The 21,650-nt window shown below is 42.8% G+C and overlaps 1 protein-coding gene across 6 annotated transcripts in view; it reads right to left on the bottom strand.

Moving 5' to 3' along the window:
* Positions 1-21,650, bottom strand: part of PRKD1 (protein kinase D1) — a 170,244-nt gene that overhangs the window by 66,624 nt on the left and 81,970 nt on the right. For all 6 annotated transcript variants that reach the window (XM_056547347.1, XM_056547343.1, XM_056547344.1 and 3 more), the window contains one exon: positions 9,316-9,454. In XM_056547347.1, the coding sequence (XP_056403322.1) occupies positions 9,316-9,430 (115 nt within the window). In that variant the 5' untranslated portion in view covers positions 9,431-9,454. The remainder of the gene's footprint in view (positions 1-9,315; positions 9,455-21,650) is intronic.

Here is a 21,650-nt window from a genome sequence, read left to right as displayed (position 1 = left end):
CTTTGTCCCAGATGAAGCACAATCTGGGACAAAGCCCAGAAGGTCAGGGTGGGACTAGTACTCCTCTGTGCTCACTCCTGTCCTATCAGACTACAGATTGAAAACAGAGAGGAGGGGGTTACAGAGCAGCCTGCAGTGATTGGATGAAGAGACCCAGCACTGCACAGCAGACTCAGGGAGGAAGAAATGAATGCATAGTGAGGGCGGGCTCAGTGCTTACCTCAGACATGCCCCTTTTGAGAAGAGGACATCAGAATGAGTGGGCAGCCGAGTAGAGGGATTTGTGAGCCAAATACAGAAGCTAGACACATAAAAGGTAAAACAACAAGTGAAGAATCTGCATGACCTAGTGAGTAACATATAGAAGCATTATTTTTTACGCTTTAAACTAAATCTGCAACAGCAGATTTTTAAAAAATTACTTTTTTTCCCCATCTAAGGTTACATTTTTAGCACTGTAAATCAGCAATTTGTGACAGGACCCTAATAGTGCAGACTGTAATGTCACATATATAAGTGGCAATTATATGTTTCTTAGTCTAGCGTAAACACCAGTGACAAGTTAGGTGAAAGTTTTACAAACTTTGTAAATGATTGCACCAATCCTGACTTACACACTGCATTATGGCATATTTAGAAAAGTAGCCTTGGCTCAGTCAGCCAGTAATGTTTATTTCAAGGAGATGTGCTGCTTCCAGAAACTTCTGCCAGGGGATTATCTCACTGCAGGACAAAAGGAGTAAATATGATCAAATCCAACAGGTCTAATCTTAGACAGTTCCTTCAACATATGTCAACAGAGGACAGTTGTGAGACTCCTATACACATTATACCGTCTCACACTGGCTACATAGTAGGATGACAGTTACCAGCTTTGCTGTGTAGAATGGGGCAGTATGTACAGAGTCACTCTCATCAAGGGGCTAGCAATTTAATGACAAGCTCTTTGATATAGCTGGAGGCCTAGATAAGGCTGGTTAGTAACACTATGGGATAGATTTATCAAACCCTGTGAAAAGGAAGAGTGGTGCAGTTTCCCATAGAAACCAATAAAAATAAACAAATATCGCAGTGTCTCTGCCATAGGCCCCAGTAAGGTAGCAATGTGGATCACAAAATGCATGTAAGATCTCTCCTAAATCAGAAGGTAGTGATTCAGATAACTGATATATAGGGCTGCAACTAACCATTATTTTAGTAATCGATTAGATGGCCAATAGTTTTTGTTGATTAAAAAGATAAAACAAAAAAAAATTATGGCGTGATCTGTACTTTTTTTTTTTTTTATCAGGGCCACTTTGGCTTAGATTGGACTTTTTGATTTCGGGGATGTCAATTTAATTTAATTTGTTCTGGGGTTTCTTATTGTTTATTCATCGTGCAGGATCAATGTTATATTTGAATAGTTCAGACAATTATTCATGCAGTGATATCGACTGTGTTTCTGTTTTTTAAGGTGGGTTGATTTTTAATTATGGGAGGGGTTTATTTATATTTTCTTTTTTACTACAGTTTTTAAGGTCTCTTGTATGAGCAATCATTCAATTAGAAGTGTCACGGCAGCTACGTTGGCCAAGCAAAAGCCTTGGGCTGCCATAGAAATAGATCTGATGCCTGTGATTGCGTTGGTGACAGCAGATTTTGGCCACTGCGCCAACACTGCCACTTGTAACAGCCATTCAGATGCTTCAGTCAACAATGACAGTGGCATCTAAATGGTTAATCGCTGAAAGCGAAATTGCTCTGTGATGGCTGTTAGCTGCGACCCTCCCAGCAGCGTATGTCATATGCCCATACTGTAATTGCGGCGGGCATGCAAACAGATCAATAATGAAAATTTGCCGACAACAATATTAAAGTGATACATTTTACCGATTAGCCGTTTCAGCCCTAACCATGGCACAGGGAATACTTTGTAGAATTGCCAGTTAGAAACCACCAGAGTAGACAGTCTAGTAGTTGTAGAATAAACTTAAAGAGTACCTGTCATGATCTTGTTACATTTTATAACCTTCCCAGTTCACTGCCCCCATAATGATAAACCACCCCCTGCCTTTATTTTTATTTTTTAGTTCTCTACCTTGATATCGATTTGTATTTTCAGATTCACAGACTGGGAAGGGGCGTTACCCAGCAGGCGTGACATCATCTGAAGCCATTCAGGGGAGAACTTCCTCCCTCACTCTGCTACACACAGCCCAGAGCAGTGTGAGATGAGCTATGATTGGATAAGGCTGCACACACACACCCCTTAGTACTTCAGACTGCATTTCCTGATTTTGGACTTCTACCAGGCCAGCAGGAGTCCAAAGTCTGTGCAAAAGATAGGGGGAATGCTCTGGACAAGTAGGGAGACACCTAGTGGCAGCTGTTTTAAACACAAATAAAACATAGAAAACTTCCTTTTTTTTTAAAAAACAAAGTACAATAGAAAGATTTTTATTTTTCATAAGGAGTGCAATAGCAAAAAATAGTTTTAATGAGAGTGCCCATTTAAGAAAACAACAGCAACATAGAAATACAGCAACTCCTCAGTGGATGAGGGTGGTTAAGCATACAGTTCTATATAAACACACCATTAAAATGCAGAAGAGACTGTGCCCTTGGATAGCAGTGAAATTCTTTGGTTTTATGGGCTGTAGGCACAAACCTTCGCACCAGTCATTACACTCCGCTCAGCCGCCTCTGCTGTAATCAGTCACCTCACAATGTCAACCAGCCGGACGACGTTCTGACCCCAATCTTTGCACATAGCCAAAGGCACTTTCACTTAATTTATGTACAGAACGTCAAAGCTTCATACGAGGTACAGGGTTTTCTGAGACGATTGTAGCCGTGTCTTCAAAATCTAGGCACCTAAAGGACGATATTCATTCTTGGACATAAGGGCCCTGGTAAAATGTTTTAACCTTTTTTTCATAAATCTTGGGATTCCCATATCTCACAAGTATATTTCTTCTAATTGACTCAAAGTGATCATGTCATAGCTATGTAAAGCCGAATAGCCTGTCAAACAGGGCAGTACTGTATGTGTCATTATCACTAAAAACACTTTAAACACAATTCATGTTATATAACATCCACATGCTTACAGGGAGTCTATCAGCAGTTATGAGCTGACCGTCCTATACATCGTGGAGGGGAGTGATACCTGGTGTCTTAGTTATGCAACTTATATGACAGAGAAAAATGTTAAAAGGGATTTTCTTGGACTTCCTTTTTTTATTGATGATTTACCCTTATATTAACAAATCTGTGGTTTCCCAGCTGTTTACCTTCCGCAGTGCGGGCAGGCTGAGAGTTGTAGTTTTGCAGCACGTTGCGGAACAATGGCCTGCCCTATACAGGGTAAACAACTTAAATACCCAGCCATAGTTACAGCAGGTGTCCAGGGGGCTAGTTCTTCTCATTAGGTGCCCTAAACACACTGCAATGAGAACTTCCCCAGGTCGTCCTGGCATCTATGACTGGATAGGACACTGAGAAAAAAAACCATAGAAACTAAATAAGGAGAGCTTCATGCACCTAACAAAAACAGCCTGTATCCTGGCAGCCAGGAAAAGACCTCTGAAGAGTCTTTAAAGGGATACTCCGCTCCTAGACATCTTATTTCCTATCCAAAGGAGGGGAAAAGATGTCCGATTGCGGGGGTCCCGCAGCTGGGACCCCCACGATCTCTGTGCAGCACCCGGCGTTCTTTTAGAAGGCCAAGTGCGGCCGGCGTGGGTCGTCACGGCCACGCCCCCTCAATGCAAGTCTATGGGAGGGGGCGTGGCGTCCGCCACGCCCCCTCCCATAGACTTGCATTGAGGGGGCATGGCTGTGACAACCCACGCCGCCCGCTCCAAGCGTTCAGAACAAAATGTTCCAAATGCTGGGGCAGCAGAGTACCCCTTTAAATCAAGCATGTTCAACAGATTATCCAAATCCATGAGCTTGTCAACCTCATATGGGTTCAGTAAGGATCCAGTCCTCTTATGTATGCAGATTATGCAGCTGATTCACTGCAATTTCAGCTACACAAACAAACACACAATGGGATTTAAAAGGTTACCGATCCTAAAATTTGCTCACTTTCCACAGGGAATAAGTAATCTTAATCTAAGAAGGTAAAGGGAAGTGGTATAAGTAGATAAAGGAGAGGAGAATGGGTGAATGATGGGGAGGGGGTGTGATTCCATAGTTCTACATATGCATTAATGTTATTTTGTTATAGGAATGTACCTAACTCTGTTTTGAAGCTTCCAACTGTTCCTGCTGTGACCAGTTCCTGAGGTAGACTGTTCCATAAATTTACTGTTTTTATGGTAAAGAAGGTTTGTCTCCCCTTGAGACTAAACCTCGTGTTTTAGGGGGTTTAACGTGGAAAAAATGTTTCCCATATTTTTTGTATGGGCTATCCATATACTTAAATAAGTTGATAATTTCCCCCCTTAAAACGTCTCATCTCAAGACTAACCAAATGTAATTCTTTTAGTCTTTCGTCATAGCAAAGTTGTTCCATGCCCCTTATTATTTTATTTGCACGTCTCTGCACCCTTTCCAGCTCCAGAATATCAGTTTTAGAAACCGGTGCACAAAACTGAACAGCATATTCTAGGTGAGGCCGAACCACTACTTTATAAAGTGGTCCAGGCCTCTTGATACATGACAATATCCTGCGGCATTAGAAGCAGCTGCTTGACATTGCACACTACTCTGTATTCTATGATCTACAAGTCAGGGTGGGTTCACACCACGATTTTGATATACGGTTTCGGCATGCTGTTTCATAAAAAAAAAACAAAAAAAAAACAACAACGTATGCATCCGTACAGAAAACCATGCCCATAGACTTCCCATTTAAAACTGTATGCACCTTAATGTATACGGTTGTCTAAGTTCTTCAAACCATACGATTTTTTACTTTTTTTTTCCGGACAGAAAACCGTGGCCTACAACGGTTTTTGGTCCGGGTGAAAAACCGTATAGTTTTATTTTTGTTTTTTTTTTAACATGGGAGTCAATGGGAACCGTACAGAACTGTACACAAGAGGAAACTGCTGCAGAGGGCAACTATATTTCTTGTTTAAGATTACCAATCATTTTTACATATAGTGGCCCTGATTTACCAGGAGTGTTGTGTAGGTTTCTTTGTGGCTTTTAATTCCCTACAATTTATTTTCCACGGTATTTACTAAGGTTTCCCTACAGTTTCGACTTGCCCTACACTTTGCTTTTTTTACACATGCTCTGATCTGTTGGGTTTTCCTCAGCTGAAATCCACCACATTTTCTGTGGAAACTTTAGTAAATATGTTGGGATTTTGTGAAAATGTCGGGAACACGCCCCTTTTCTGTGACCACGCCCCCTTTCCCCGACGGTCACGCCCCTTTTTCGGGTTTTCTTAGCAAAATGGAGAGAGAGTTGTTTTTTTTTATTTCAGGCGCAATTTCAGGCGCAGACAGAATTTCAGGCGCAATGCGCCCGAAAATGGCGCACGACCCGACATAAAATGTCGGGTTTGCAATAGTAAATGAGGGCCAGTATCTTTTTAATTGACTAACTATACACATTGTTTGTGAACCATTTTGTGAGACTGTTGCTTTAAAAGTTCCCAGCACTTGATGTGATCAAATTATTGTGTCATGGAAAATAAGAGATACATGCGAGGAACACCTGTAAGAAATTACTAGGAAAAAACAAAGAATCTCCACAGTCTCATTTCTTGGCTTCTATGGAAAATGTTTTGGAGATCTAAATATATCACAAATATCTGGAATAGAGTTCATGTTTGCAGAGACTAGATTTGTATACTAGCATTAAAACTAGACCTGTTCAGCGTCTTCACTGCATATATCGGAGGCTAGAAGAAAGCGGATAGGTACAAGGTTAGACAAATGGTGTACTCTGGGTCTATGTCTACGGGAGGGTGTTGGTGGGTCCGACCGGGCGTGCTGACCCCCGCACAATGCGACACACCCCCTCCATGTATCTCTATGGGAGAGCTGGTGATAGCCAAAGGCTGTATCCCTGGCTCTCCCATAGAGATACATAGAGGGGGGCATGTCAGCCACCGCTTCATGCAGGAGTCGACACGCCCTGTTCCCAGGGAGAGCCGGCGTCCCGTACAGAAGATCATAAGGGGGTCCCAGTGATTGCCCCCCCCCCCCCCCCACTCCTCCACAATCCTAAACTTATCCCCTATCCTTTTGATAAGTTTTTCAGCATGACAGTTCTCCTTTTGAAGACTTGAATATCCATTTGTCTCTTCATTTATATCTGACAAGTTTGCAGTTTTAAGATTTTATGGATGGGTCTTTGTCAGGCTGGATTTATAATTTATACACCACAAATTTTTTGGTATATGTCGATGAGCCAGGAGAATGTGGTGCCGACGTATCCGACAGCCCGTCCCTTTCTTAGACTGCATTTTTTTTTTTTTTTGGGCGCGACTCAAAAGCCTGGTTGATCATGCCCTCTTATGAGTGAATGCTGATGCCAGCTGCAGCGGTTGCATGCAGAGAATTAAAGGGGTACTTTTCCGGCCAGCGTTCGAAAGTAAATGTTGCGAACTGCGATGTTTTCGCGCTGCGGGAAAAAGCTTATACTTCATCCTTCCTGTCACCACTGGTCCACCGCTTGGCCAATCCTATGTGCCTGGTGATGTCCTTAAAGGGGTACTCCGATGGCCAGCGTTCGTTCCGAACACTGTTTTCGCGCTGCGGGAGTTGGCCACGCCCCTCATGACATCACAGCCACGCCCCTCAATGCAATTCTATGGGAGGGGTGTGACGGCCATCACGCCCCTCCCATAGACTTACATTGAGGGGGCGTGGCTGTGATGTCATGAGGGGCCTGGCCGACCATCGCAACGTGAAAACAGTGTTCGGAAACAAACGCTGGCCAGTGGAGTACCCCTTTAGGGACATCACCAGGCACATAGGAGTGGCAAAGAGGTGGACCAGTGGTGACAGGAGGGATGAAGTATTAGCTTGTTTGTTTTTCCCCTCCCTTTCTCTGCCCTCTGGCAATGTAACGGAATGACACAATTTCCACACACCACAATATATGCTGTGATCCATCTAAGAACCTTGGAAAGCAAATGTTGTGAATATCTCTAGAGTGAATATCAATAACCAAGTACTGAGCAAACACATGCATTAATGTTAGAGGAAATCTGTCACCAGTGTCACCTGCACTAACCTGTCGGAACAGACAGGTTAGTGCAGGTGACACTGATGACAAAGGTACTTAACTTGTCCCATTCCGTGCAGTCATTCTTCGGTAATCCTCTCCGGTATTTTCAGCTCCGGGCCCGGTTTGGGGCATGGGCGGAGCTTAGTGACATCACCACTGCTGTTCTCTGCTGGGTCCCGCTGCTAGAGAACCGCAGCTGTGACGTCACTAAGCTTCGCCCATGCTACAAGCGGGGTTAGTGCAGGTGACACTGGTGACAGATTTCCTTTAAAGAGGCACTGTCATTGTTAAAACTTTTCATATACAGTGCCCCCCCCCCCCGACCTACGATGGCCTCGACATATGATCAAATCGACATACGATGGCCTCTCAGAGGCCATCGCATGTCGATGTCAGCATCGACATACAATGCTTTTTTATGTCGGGGCCATCGCATTAAGTACTATCCGGCAGCGCAAAATGCTTAAACTGCTGCCGGATAGCAGCTTAATGTTCCCCGTGTGGTGCGGTAAGTATTACTTACCCCTACACGATGCTCCGGGGTGCCCTTCGGGTCCAGCGCTGGTCCTCCGGTGTCTTCTCGGCCCTCTCCGGTGACGTCAATACGAAGCTGCGCACGCCGTCCCGTCATCCAATAGGAACGGCGTATGCAGCGGCGTAATGACGTTGCTACACAGGCCCAGCAAGGCCTTGCAGAAGACAGCGGAGGACCGGAAAAGACCAAGAGAGCCAAGCAGAGGACCGGAGAAGACCAGGAGAGCCCAGCAGAGGACCGGAGAAGACCAGGAGAGCCCAGCGGAGGCCCGGGGTCACCATCGGGGGTGGCGGGACGCGGTCCGGAGCGGCGGGGACAGGCGAGTATAGCTTCCTATACTTTACATTGCACGAATCCCTCAACATACGATGGATTCGACAAACGGTTGCTCGTTTGGAACGAATTACCATCATATGTTGAGGGACCACTGTATTGCAGGACTCATAATATGACATTTCACAATATACACCTGTTAAAAAATAATTACATTTTCACCTGAAATTCAAGCTCAAAATAGCCACCACTAGGGGTCGCCTGTCTTTTAGCCAGACAGACTAGTCTAGATTTTACAGCATACTGGATACTGGCCGTAAAGCATACCGGTATTCAGTATAGGAGATTTCTATTGAGTGTATGCAAAACTACAGATAAAGGATGTGTGGACATGCTGGGAGCTGTAGTTTTACAACAGCTGGAGGCAACACTGCTCTAACACAGTTATTTACAAACATTGCAGCTTCAGTTGTTACTAAACTACAACTCCCAGCATGCTGAAATAGTCAAAGCTTTCTCGGACTCCTGAATGACAAAGAAGTTGATCAGACATTCAGGAGTCTGTGAAAGATGAATGACACACACAGAGACAGCTATGCTGATTAGCATCCAGCTTTACTAGGAGAAGATAAAACAGATAGAACATGTATTCATAAAACTGCTGTACTTTTATCTAAAAAAAAATCCTTGCACTAATTTTATATAGATCTATTCTTATATTTATACATTTTATCCTGTTATGAATTCACCATAATGTCTTCTGATTACTGCAGGCAAGCTCCAAGTATCTTCCTCTCACACATGACACGGCATAAAGCCAGAGAGGAAAGGGTTACAGAGTAGAGAGTACTGATTGGCTGACTGCCCAGGCTTGCTCCTGTGAGGGAGACAGACTGACACGCCCCCTCCAGCCTGCACAATGAAAAAGTAACTCACCAGCAGATAAATGCTTATATCTCTGGATATATAGGTCCGAGACACATAAAAATTATATGCACATGATCCGGATTGGGTCCTGAGTAACATATCACTTTTTTTCTTTTTTTTTTTGCGCTATGACAGGTACGCTTTAACTACAACTTCACCATAAATGTGTACGACGTTGGAAATCCCATTTCTGCATTGCTAACATATTACTGATCTTGTGAAAATACTAACCAGTCTGCTTCCAGCTGTTGCAAAACTACAACCCCCAGCATGCCCAGACAGCCGTTGGCTGTCTGGGCATGCTAGGGGTTGTAGTTTTGCAACAGCTGGAGGCACCCTCGTTGGGACATACTGCTGTAGACACAAAAAACCTGTAGATCAGGCAAGAGGAAGGACAATACCTGAAAGCACCACTTCAATGAGGTCCCCTTCTTGAATGTCTGCCTCAGATTTAACTAGCTGCAGAATATTTTCCGAATTTGGGTCATGGCGGAATAAAAGGATCTTGTCGTACATCCCATAGAATCCGCATTCTGGAAACTGGAAGAGAATAAGACACAAATAAGTAAACAAAAAAAATTATGAAAAATACATAGATCGTAAAATTGACATTAAAAAGGAAATCTATATACGTTGCAAAGCCGTATAAGACATCAATTTAGTGAAATGCAAAATCTCTAAAGAAACAAGTATGAAGCTGTGTCCTGTACTGTGCACCACTGTACGTTCACGCAAAAATAAAGTGCTTGAAACTAAATCGTGACGTCCAAAATAAACTCAGAGGTTACGGGACAAAAATTACTGGGGTAAACAATAAAGGGCCCACTGAAAATACTGGTTATCATTAAAGGTATTTACAAAAATCTGATTCAAAAGTTTATATAATAATGTATACTATTACAGCCGCTACATAAACATACAGAAAACAAACGGGACACAACTTTAAAACACCACAAACACGAGAAAGAAAAGCAAAATTTCAATGGTTATGTTTGTATGGTTTTTAATGCAGCGGATGTCCTAACGCATCCTATGATTTAAAGGGGTATTCCAGGCAAAAACCTTATATATATATATATATATATATATCTCAACTGGCTCCAGAAAGTTAAACAGATTTGTAAATTACTTCTATTAAAAAATCTTAATCCTTCCAATAGTTATTAGCTTCTGAAGTTTTCTGTCTAACTGCTCAATGATGATGTCACATCCCGGGAACTGTGCATGATGGGAGAATATCCCCATAGGAACTACACAGCTTCCGGGACGCGAGTCATCAGAAAGCAGTTAGACAGAAAACAGCAACTCAACTTCAGAAGCTAATAACTATTGGAAGGATTAAGATTTTTTAATAGAAGTAATTTACAAATCTGTTTAACTTTCCGGAGCCAGTTGATGTATAAAAAAAAAGTTTTTGACTGGAATACCCCTTTAAAGTCTTGAGGGCTTCCGGCATGTGGCGCTGCTTGCAGCCCCAAGAGGCCGGTAGCACCCTTTTCTATGGGACAAACACATTGAATGATGTCATCATGTGATTCCTCCCTACCTTCAGAGGGCAAGCTACCTTCTGAAAGTCCAACCTACAGGGGGCAAGCTACCTAGAGCGGAGTTGGCTACCTACAAAAGGATTATACATAAAGGGTTCAAACTACCTTCAGGGTGCATTCGAATTTTGGCATAAACCAAACAAACTAATACGTGGTCTAATCTTAGACTAAAGAATCAAAAGATGAGCCAAATCTATCAAACCGTTTCAGCAACTGTGATAAATCCGAAACATATTTGGACTGTCTAGTCTAAGTTTACACTGGATAAGTATTAGACAATATTTGTAAACTTCCCCCAATGTTTCCCCTGCCCAATCAATGCCTGCAAATCCGAGAAATCATTATATCAATGTCTTGAGCACAACGGACAAGGAGTTCTGTGTCACTCACAAAGGCTCGGCAGAAGCTCGGGAAACATACCACACCTAGTAAAGCATACAGCAGTGATGCAAAACCGGCAGCAGAGCGCTCTATATCATGCTACACATCATCTTCATATAAAATAAATGTGTTGCATAATGTATTTTACGTTGGTCCCCGTCAGAAAATAGTATAACAAAGCTTGTGTACACCTTAACCTTCTCGGCATAAATCAACGAAACGCTACATAAACATAAAGCAAGAATACACGGCTATAGGCGTAAGTCACTTATGCCAATGGTAACCAGGGTGGCAGGAGCCGGAGGGTTAACCTGGCCTTGTTTTGGCCAAATAAGGGTACGCGGCTGCTTGTTAAAAAGGGCTCTTCTTCCAATTAATGGCCCTTGAGTTGCGTCCTTTGGACAGAAAAGGGGGGTCTCCATGACAGCGGAGTGGCATCTCGCAGTGGTTGCCATGGCTGCAGGTACAAGGGTTGTTTTGGGGGTAAATGCTACTTCATCAAATGAAAGGAAAATTGTGACTGCGAAGCAAATAAAAGCGTTAATGCTGAACCTGAGCAGATGAAACAATACAGGAGAGATAATAGTGTTACACAAGAGAAACCTTCCCCAATTTACTTGTTCAGTACAAACCATGGTCAAAATAAAGATTTTCGGTTTTGCTGCAAAAAAGGTTAAAAATTCACCTGTAAGCAAGGACCCGAAATGCTGCAACATGTATCTCAGGGGAGAGCACTGTTGTCTTGCAATTCTGGCGTCCTGGGTTTGAAGGGGTAGTCCGGCACAAAAGGGGGCAAAAAAGTAAAAAAAACTCACAAAACTGTCTCTTTCCTCATCTCCGTGCTGCTGCCGGTATAACGGAGTTCTGCTGCCTGCTGGGGACACATCACACGAATGCTCATCCAATCAGCGGCTGCGCCAATGTCCTGCCAAAGCTGCCGATTTGCTGAGCAGGCGTGTGATATCACATCTCTGGACCCAGAAGCCCCAACAGCGGGCAGCAGAACTCCATTATACCGGCAGTGACAAAGGAGCAAGGAAGGTAATAGACAGGGGTGTTCTTGTTTTGCTTCTTTTTGAGTTCTGCTTCTCCAGTTTATATGGTGCATTTTATTTACTCTAATTATGTGTCAGAAAATGCTGGAAGTTGCATTTACTTACTAGATAACTACAACTCCCAGCATGCCCTGATACAGCCTATGGTTCTGTGGGTGTTGCAGCAGGTTGCACTGTATAGTAGGACAGTAAGGTTATTGTGTAACATGCTGGGAGTTGTAGTTTTGGTCTGTGTCAGCTGCAGAGCCATAGGCTGTGTCAAGGAATACTGGGAATTGCAGTTAGTAACTACAATACCCAGCATGCCCTGATACAGCCTATGGCTCTGAAGCTGACCCGAACCAAAACTACAACTCCCAGCATGTTACACTTTATAGTTCTACAGTTTAGGTTATGGTGCAACATGCTGGACGTTGTAGTTTTGGTTCGGGCGTGTTTGCGTGCATCCGTGGGGCTCTTGGTCGGCGGGTGAGTATGAAGGGGGGTGGGATTCTGGGGGTGCAGTTTAGTGAGGGTGGCCAGAAGCCACTGAAAATAAATAAAATTAGATAGCACAACTGGCGACAGCACTCGTCAGTCCGCCCCTGTAAAAAACATAAATGCATACACATATACACATATCATACACATATACATACACCGGGCCACTGCCCCTATATCATAGATTACATACATACACCACCCCCCCCCCCCCACATCATACATTACATCACACGGACACCATACAGACATCATATATACACATGACACCATACATATGCACACAGCCAATCATCAGATTATACCCTATATGATGCTTGGCAAAGCGTTTTATAGGGTAAAATCTTTATCCTCACCATCCCCGGGGGACGCTCCTGCCCCCAGGGATGAGAAGATATGAACAGATTGAAATGAGCGATGACGCCGCCCATCAATCAAGCGGAGGGGGCGTTGCTGCCGGCCGAAGTAATGGGAGTAGGTAAGTGGAGCTCCCCGCCCAGGGAACTACTTACGGCCGTGACTAGTTTATAACTTCCACAGACAGAAGCGTCCCCCGGAGATGATGAGGTTATAGATTTTGCCCTATATAACGCTTTGCCAAGCATTATATAGGGTAAAATCTGATGATTGGTTAAAGGGGTACTCCGCAGCCCCAGCATTCGGAACATTTTTTTCCGAACGCTTGGACCAGGCGGCGGGGGTCGTGACGCCACTGCCACCCCCCCTCAATGCTAGCCTATGGGAGGGGGCGTGGCAATAACTTCAAGACCCCCGCTGCCCACTCCAAAGCATTCTAAGCGAATGTCAGGTACTGCACAGAGATTGCGGGGGTCCGTGAGATCGTGGGACCCCCTCGATCAGACATCTTATCCCCTATCCTTTGGATAAGGGATAAGATGTCTAGGGACAGAATACCCCTTTAAGCAAAGTTCTCATGGTAACCCCCCCCCCCCCCCCCCATGTGTTGTTTCAGATGTAATCATAAAGTAGCTTTCTACTGCACCTATTCCACCAGCTCCAGGTCCTAAAATTGCTGTAAATGTTCTCATCTCTGTTCCCCCATACCCCCCAAAAGTACATGTTCATATCACCTCAAAGGATGCTGCTGACTATTGTGCTTGCTGTATGGAGTCCAGAAATATTGCTTATTTTCCTTATCTGCCTACAAATCCAGCAGCCCCAACATCTGCACATGAAGGATTTGTGCCCAGTTAATCTGAGCTACCAGTCTGCCAGGCCTGCGAGGGCACGGGACATGGAATGTGGGTTAACAAAGGACATTACAGCCTGTATGTCATCACATTTATTCATTTAATGCTGGGTTCACACCACGTTTTAGCAATACAGTTCCTGTATCAGGTTTTTGATTAAAAAAAAAAAAACAGATTCCTTCAAACCGGACTAAACTTTATCAAAACGTGTGAACAAACTTTAACCCGTATATGGTTTGAAAAACTGATGTCCATAGGTTTTTAACGTTTCACTCCATTAGGAATAAAGTTGCACTTGTTTGATTGAAATTCCAAGAGAAAAATAAAAAAAAAAAATTTCGGTGTCAAAAACTGTATGGTGGAAACCGGATGGAATCGTACGCACATACAGTTCTCATAGACTCACATGGTAAAAAAAAAACAAAAAACATATGTGGTTTCCATCCTGTTTTTCACCCGGACAAAAAAACCTTGGTAGGCTACGGTTTTGGGTACAGGAAAAAAACTGACAAAACCGTACAGGATGCAAAACGGACACAACCTGATGCATCTTTTGGCATACGGTTTTCAATGGAGAGTCAATGTATAAGGTTTTCAATACGGTTTTCAATACGGTTTTCACATTGAAAACATATACGGGAACTGTATTGCAAAAACACGGTGTGAACCCAGCCTAAGGGTGGGCTCACACCACGATTTTCTATAAAGTTTTTGGATACGTTTTTTTTTATTATTTATTTATTTTATTTTAACGTATGCAACCGTACAGCAAACCGTGGCCATAGACTTTCCATTCAAAACCGTATGCACCATATTGCATACGGTTGTCTCCGTTTTTCACACCACGCGTTTTTTTACATTTTTTTTTCTGGACCGAAAACCGTGGCCTACCACGGTGTTTGGTCCAGGTGAAAAAACGTATTGACCCGTATACGTTTATTTTTTTAACATGCGAGTCAATGGGAACCGTACAGAACCATATGTGCTTACGGTTCCATCCAGTTTTTAACCACATGTTTTTTGACTTTGCACAGGTTTTTTTCTTGGAATTTCAATCAAACAAGTGAAACTTTATTCATAATGGAGTGAAAAGTTCAAAACGTATACGTTTTTTTTTTCTTAAATGGATGCAACCGGACATCATTTTTCAAACCGTATACAGATAAAACTTTGTACACACGTTTTGATACAGTTTAGTCAGGTTTTGAGGAATCATTTATTATTATAATTTTTTTTTTTTTATCAAAAACCTGATAGACTGTATTGAAAAAACGTGAAACGATGAAAGCCTTTATATTCACTGTAGACCAGTGTTTCCTAACCAGGGTGCTTCCAGCTGTTGCAAAACTACAACTCCCAGCATGCCCGGACAGCCAACGGCTGTCCGGGCATGCTGGGAGTTGTAGTTTTGCAACAGCTGGAGGCACCCTGGTTGGGAAATACTGCTGTAGACTAAGAAAATACTTAATAGAACAAAAACTTCAGTAGATGTTTTCTTCTAATTCATTGCAACAGGGTGGACTAAGAGTAGGGCTGGACGACACGGTCTAAAATCACTACGTAAATTTTTTTTTTTTAAATATTGTTTTTCAAACATCAATGCCTCAATTCAAATCTTGATTTATTTATTTATTTTTTAAACAAGCTAAAAGAATACTAAAACACTTTTTACATAAAGCATTGCATCTTCCTATACACTATCATCAGGACTGTAAGGCTAGGTTCACGCGCCACAATTTCTGAATGGAATTCTGCATAGAATTTACAGCCAATACACTTCAATGGGATTCCGTTGTCCCATTCACAAAGCAGAATCTTCATTGGAGGAATTCCATTGAAGTGAATTGGCAATAAATCCATGCAGAATTTTCATGCAGAATTCCATGTGAACAAAGCCTAACGGACACTTATCGATATACAAAGAAATCACTATTCGTGCACTTATGTAAAAGACTTGGGCGTTATACATAAGAAGGATGGGATCAGAGCCTTCCTCTTCCATCAACTCCCAGTGGTCACTAAACTGTGGACCTCCAGCTATGGCAAAACTACAGCTTCCAGCATGCCCAAATGTGTAGTTTTACAACAGCTGCAGGTCCAAAGTGGAGACCTAGAAACTATAAAATCCCCAGCCATTATAGATCCCCCATAAACTATCCACCTCCCGTCATCACAGGCACAATGCACTATACCCCCACAGCCATTAAAGCCCCCCATATATTAAAGGGGCATTCCAGGATTTTTTTTTATTTGACTATGCTACAGGGGCTGTAAAGTTAGTGTAGTTCATAATATAGTGTCTGTACCTGTGTGTGACGGTTTTCTCACAATTCATCTGTGATTTTCACCCCAACATTTATGTTTAACAGCTTACAAAATGACTGTTGTCTCAAGATTTTTCCCAGGTTGCAATGCGGCCGAGACCTGACATCACTAGTCAGCTGATGACCGGGAGCCAGTCTGCTTCAATGGGTGGAGCGATCATTTGGTGGGAGAGAGAGATCAATCTGCAACTAATGCAACAGCTGTAGGCACCCTGATTGAAAACCACAGGTCTTTTGAATGGATGCAGCTCATTTATGTTTCAATGGGTGGGGTGGCTGATGTGTGGGAGGGAGGAAAATGGAATTATGGGATTTGTAGGAAAAGAAGGAACCTCCATCAGGAAATACCAGTTAACAAAAAGCTAACCACAGTGTTATGGTAATCTCACAGCATAGCCATTTAGCCCCAAGACAAGCGCAGATCCTTCCTAAGCATGTCCATTACTGTCTGCCAGGTACGTATTAAAATCACCTTATGGTGGAGAACCCCTTTAACCACTCCCCATTTACTATATATTGGCCAGACATTAAAGATCCCTCATATACTATACCAGGGCTTGACCAATTTGTAATGAATCTAGGAGCCAGCAAAAAAAGGAGTCAGGATGCCAAACACAAGGTAACGTAATGTCATATGATTGGTGTCCCCAACATTAATGTCCCCTCATCTCCTTGTGTCAGTTATTATTATCCCCTTTTCTCCCCCTGTTCCTCAGTCATTAATGTTCCCCATATCTCCCCCTTGTCACAGTCATTACTGTTCCCACAACTCTCCCATGTGGCGCAGTCATAAAAGTCCTCATCTTTTATAAATTAAAAAATAAAAAAAAACTTTCACTGACCGCCGCCTATATTCCCACTGCTCTGCCTCCAGTGTTCAGCAGAAGATATCCTTGACGCTCCATACGTGACGCTGAATATGTCTGAGTACAAAATGTCACCTCCAAAGCTGCTGACTGGCTGCAACGGTCACCTGACATCCATTGCTCCTGTAAAACCAAGTCACCTATCGCAGGCAGAATGGGGGGAGATCAACACAGGAATGGAGACAGAGGTCAGCAAAACTTTTTTTTTTTTGTTAGTTTTTCTTAAAGGATGGAAAATCCTTATTGGAGAGGGCAGACAAAAAAAACCTTGGCGCCAACATGAACTTCTTAGTTGCCCTGGTATCTGGGATTTGTCAAGCCCCGTACTGTCCACTCTCCCATCACATACACACTATATCCTCCCTCAGTCATCACAGTAACCAAATAAACCTCCTGATTTGGTGCAGGAGGCGATAGGATTCACAACTACTCCCATAGTCTTTAATCGAATAAAAATAAAAGCTTAGCACTCAGCAATGTTCAAAAGCCCCATAGAAAATGAATAGAGCGCTGGTTGGACCTCCATCGATCCGCTTGCTGTCCCCCTATGCCAGTGTTTCCCAACCAGGGTGCCTCCAGCTGTTGGACCTCCATCTATCCGCTAGCTGTCCCCTATGCCAGTGTTTCCCAACCAGGGTGCCTCCAGCTGTTGGACCTCCATCGATCCGCTTGCTGTCCCCTATGCCAGTGTTTCCCAACCAGGGTGCCTCCAGCTGTTGGACCTCCCTCCATTGATCGGCTTGCTATCCCCTATGCCAGTGTTTCCCAACCAGGGTGCCTCCAGCAGTTGGACCGTCATCGATCCGCTTGCTGTCCCTATGCCAGTGTTTCCCAACCAGGGTGCCTCCAGCTGTTGGACCTCCCTCCATCGATCCGCTTGCTGTCCCCTATGCCAGTGTTTCCCAACCAGAGTGCCTCCAGCTGTTGGACCTCCATTGATCCGCTTGCTATCCCCTAATGCCAGTGTTTCCCAACCAGGGTGCCTCCAGCTGTTGCAAAACTACAACTCCCAGCACGCCCGGACAGCCTTTGGCTGTCCGGGCATGCTGGGAGTTGTAGTTTTGCAACAGTTGGAGACACCCTGTTTGGGAAACGCTGCCCTATGCTGTGGATAGGGGATAACTTCTGATCAGAGGAATACCAATTTAAAGGGGTTGTCCAACCCTTTTTTCTTATTGGAATAGACCATGATTTGTTCTCTCTCCTATTCCCTTTGTTGTCTCTTCCAACCTTGATTTGCCTCTGCGCCCCGGGGCATCCTCTGTTGCTGCATTCCTGATGTGTGTTTGTTTACTTACATAAAGAACTTCCTGTTGACATCATATCCAGGTCGCAGGGGTCGGCAGGGCTGACATCACAGCAAGCCTCCTGCTCTACACCCTCTTCTCCAAATGTACTGTACCTACTATATCCCTAGGCAGGGAAACACACAGCTCTGTATTACTAGACGCTTATGTCCATAGTACAGCATGGTGGCTCCTGTGTTGAGCACTACTGCCTTATAATGCTGGGCTAAAGAATTCTCTTTCTTTATATCTTTTCTTGTTTTATATATTTGGGAAATATGAGACTGTACGGATGCCATGTTGCTAATATGCCATTTTTATTTATTTACTTATTTATTTACTTATTTTGTTGTTGTTGAGTGTAAGAGGCAAAAACACCCCAAAAAAATGCCACATTTGTCTCACAGCATTTTTATCTGCATTTTGAACCCACTCCTGCTTTTGCTTTACAAAGTCTGATGTAAAAACATACTTTAAAGGGGCACGCCACTGGAAAACATTATTATTATTATTATTATTATTATTTTTTTTATCAATTGGTGCCAGAAAGTTGAACAGATTTGTAAATTATTTCTATAAAAAAAAAATCTTAACCCTTTCAGTACTTATCAGCTGCTGTATGATCCACAGGAAGTATTTTTCTTTTTGAATTTCCTTTCTGTCTGGCCACAGTGCTCTCTTCTGACACCTCTGTCCATGTCAGGAACTGTCCAGAGCAGGAGAGATTTTCTATGGAGATTTGCTCCTACTCTGGACAGTTCCCAAAATGGACAGAGGTGTCAGCAGAGAGCACTGCGGTCAGACAGAAAGCAAATTCAAAAAGAAAAGAACTTCCTCTGGAGCATACAGCATCTGATAAGTACTGGAAATATTAAGATTTTTTTTTATAGAAGTAATTTACAAATCTGTTTAACTTTCTGGAGCCAGTTGATTAACCCCTTAAGGACCGGAGGTTTTTCCGTTTTTGCATTTTCGTTTTTTGCTCCTTGCCTTTAAAAAATCATAACTCTTTCAAATTTACACCTAAAAATTCATATGATGGCTTATTTTTTGCGCCACCAATTCTACTTTGTAATGACGTCAGTCATTTTGCCCAAAAATCTATGGTGAAGCGGGAAAAAAAATCATTGTGCGACAAAATTGAAAAAAAAAACGCTGTTTTGTAACTTTTGGGGGCTTCCGTTTCTACGTAGTACATTTTTCGGTAAAAATGACACCTGATATGTATTCTGTAGGTCCATACGATTAAAATGATACCCAACTTATATAGGTTTGATTTTGTCGGACTTTTGGAAAAAATCATAACTACATGCAGGAAAATTAATACGTTTAAAATTGTCATCTTCTGACCCCTATAACTTTTTTATTTTTCCGTGTATGGGGCGGTATGAGGGCTCATTTTTTGCGCCGTGATCTGAAGTTTTTAACGGTACCATTTTTGCATTGATAGGACTTATTGATCACTTTTTATTCATTTTTAAATGATATAAAAAGTGACCAAAAATGCACTATTTTGGACTTTGGAATTTTTTTGCGCGCACGCCATTGACCGAGCGGTTTAATTAATGATATATTTTTATAATTCGGACATTTCCGCACGCGGTGATACCACATATGTTTATTTTTATTTTTATTTACACTTTTTTTTTTTTATTGGAAAAGGGGGGTGGTTCAAACTTTTAATAGGGGAGGAGTTAAATGATCTTTATTCACTTTTTTTTTTCACTTTTTTTTTGCAGTGTTATAGGTCCCATAGGGACCTATAACACTGCACACACTGATCTTCTATGTTGATCACTGGTTTCTCATAAGAAACCAGTGATCAACGATTCTGCCGCATGACTGCTCATGCCTGGATCTCAGGCACTGAGCAGTCATTCGGCGATCGGACAGCGAGGAGGCAGGAAGGGGCCCTCCCTCTGTCCTGTCAGCTGTTCGGGATGCCGCGATTAGCTGCGGCTATCCCGAACAGCCCGACTGAGCTAGCCGGGAACTTTCACTTTTAGCCGCGCGGCTCAGCTTTGAGCGCGCGGCTAAAGGGTTAATAGCGCGCGGCGCTGCGCGCTATTAGAGGCGGGTCCCGGCTTCACTATGACGCCGCGCCCGCCATGATATGACGCGGGGTTACTGTGTAACCCCGCGTTATATCAGAAGAGCAGGACCAATGACGTACCGGTACGTCATTGGTCCTTAAGGGGTTAAAAAAAAAAATTATTAAGATTTATTTTCAGTCTGACCACAGTGCTCTCTGCTGCCACCTCTGTCCATGTCAAGAACTGTCCGTCTGGACAGTTCCTGACATGGACAGAGGTGTCAGCAGAAAGTACTGTGGCCAGACAGAAAATAAATCCAAAAAGAAAAGAACTTCCTGTGGATCATACAGCAGCTGATAAGTACTAGAAGGATTAGGATTTTTTAATAGAAGTAATTTACAAATCTGTTTAACTTTCTGGCACCAGTTGATAAAAAAATAAAAAAAAAATAAAAAAGGTTTTCCAATGGAGTGCCCCTTTAAACATCCACGTGTTAAGTGATGGACGTGTGACACTGCCCTCTCTTTTTATGTGACAGAATTCTGCTTGTAAGGATAGTTATTAGTACGTCCGGATGACAGTGCTGCACATTGCTTACAGGGAGTGTACACATTAAAATAAATGCACCTGAATACCAATCATCATATGATATACAAGGTGCGGCCCTAAGATTGGGAGATAATAAGCAGTGCATAAAGCTTAAAAATAAAATTGCTGACAACCCCTTAAAGCCTGGTTGATCCGCCATGTACCACATGATGGGAGCCATAGACCGGCACATAGGATTAAACCAAATACTTCACTGATCACATTAAGATAAACTCTACACGTCATTACATAAGTTAGGCTGCATTCACACCAAGTTTTTGCAATACAGTTCCCGTATGTGGTTATTGATAATAAACGGATTCCTCAAAACCGGACTAAACTCTATCAAAACGTGTGTATAAATTTTAACTCTTATATGGTTTGAAAAATAATGTCCTGTTGCATCGTTTTTTTTAAGAAACAATGTATACGTTTTTAACTTTTCATTCCATTATGAATAAAGTTTCACTTGTTTGATTGAAATTCCAAGAAAAAAAACCTGCAAAATAAAAAATCATATTGTGCAAACTGGATGGAACCGTACGCACATACAGGTCTGTACAGTTCCCATTGACTCCCATGTTAAAAAAAAAAAAATGTATACAGTTTCAATACGGGGTTTCAACCGGACCAAAAACCACGGTTTTGGGTACGGGAAAAAAAAAAAACTGACAAAACCTTACAAGACGCAAAACGGATGCAACCAGATGCATTGTTTGGCGTACAGTTTTCAATGGAGAGTCAAAGAATACGGTTTTCAATACAGTTCCGTGCGGTTTTCAAATTGAAAATGTATACGGGAACTGTATTGCAAAAACGTGGTGTGAATGCAGCCTAAAAGGGTTAAATCCTGTAGTATTTGAGAGCAACCACTCAATAAAAGGTGGGTCTTGTACACTATAGCGCGGTGCTGGGTATCCCGGCAGCAGGAAAGTTATTTATGACACCAACTTATAGCCGACCAG

Source organism: Hyla sarda, chromosome 11, assembly GCF_029499605.1.
Source record: "Hyla sarda isolate aHylSar1 chromosome 11, aHylSar1.hap1, whole genome shotgun sequence".
NCBI lineage: Eukaryota > Metazoa > Chordata > Amphibia > Anura > Hylidae > Hyla > Hyla sarda.
Note: the sequence above shows the minus strand (reverse complement) of the source record. Positions and strands in the feature narration are given on the sequence as shown.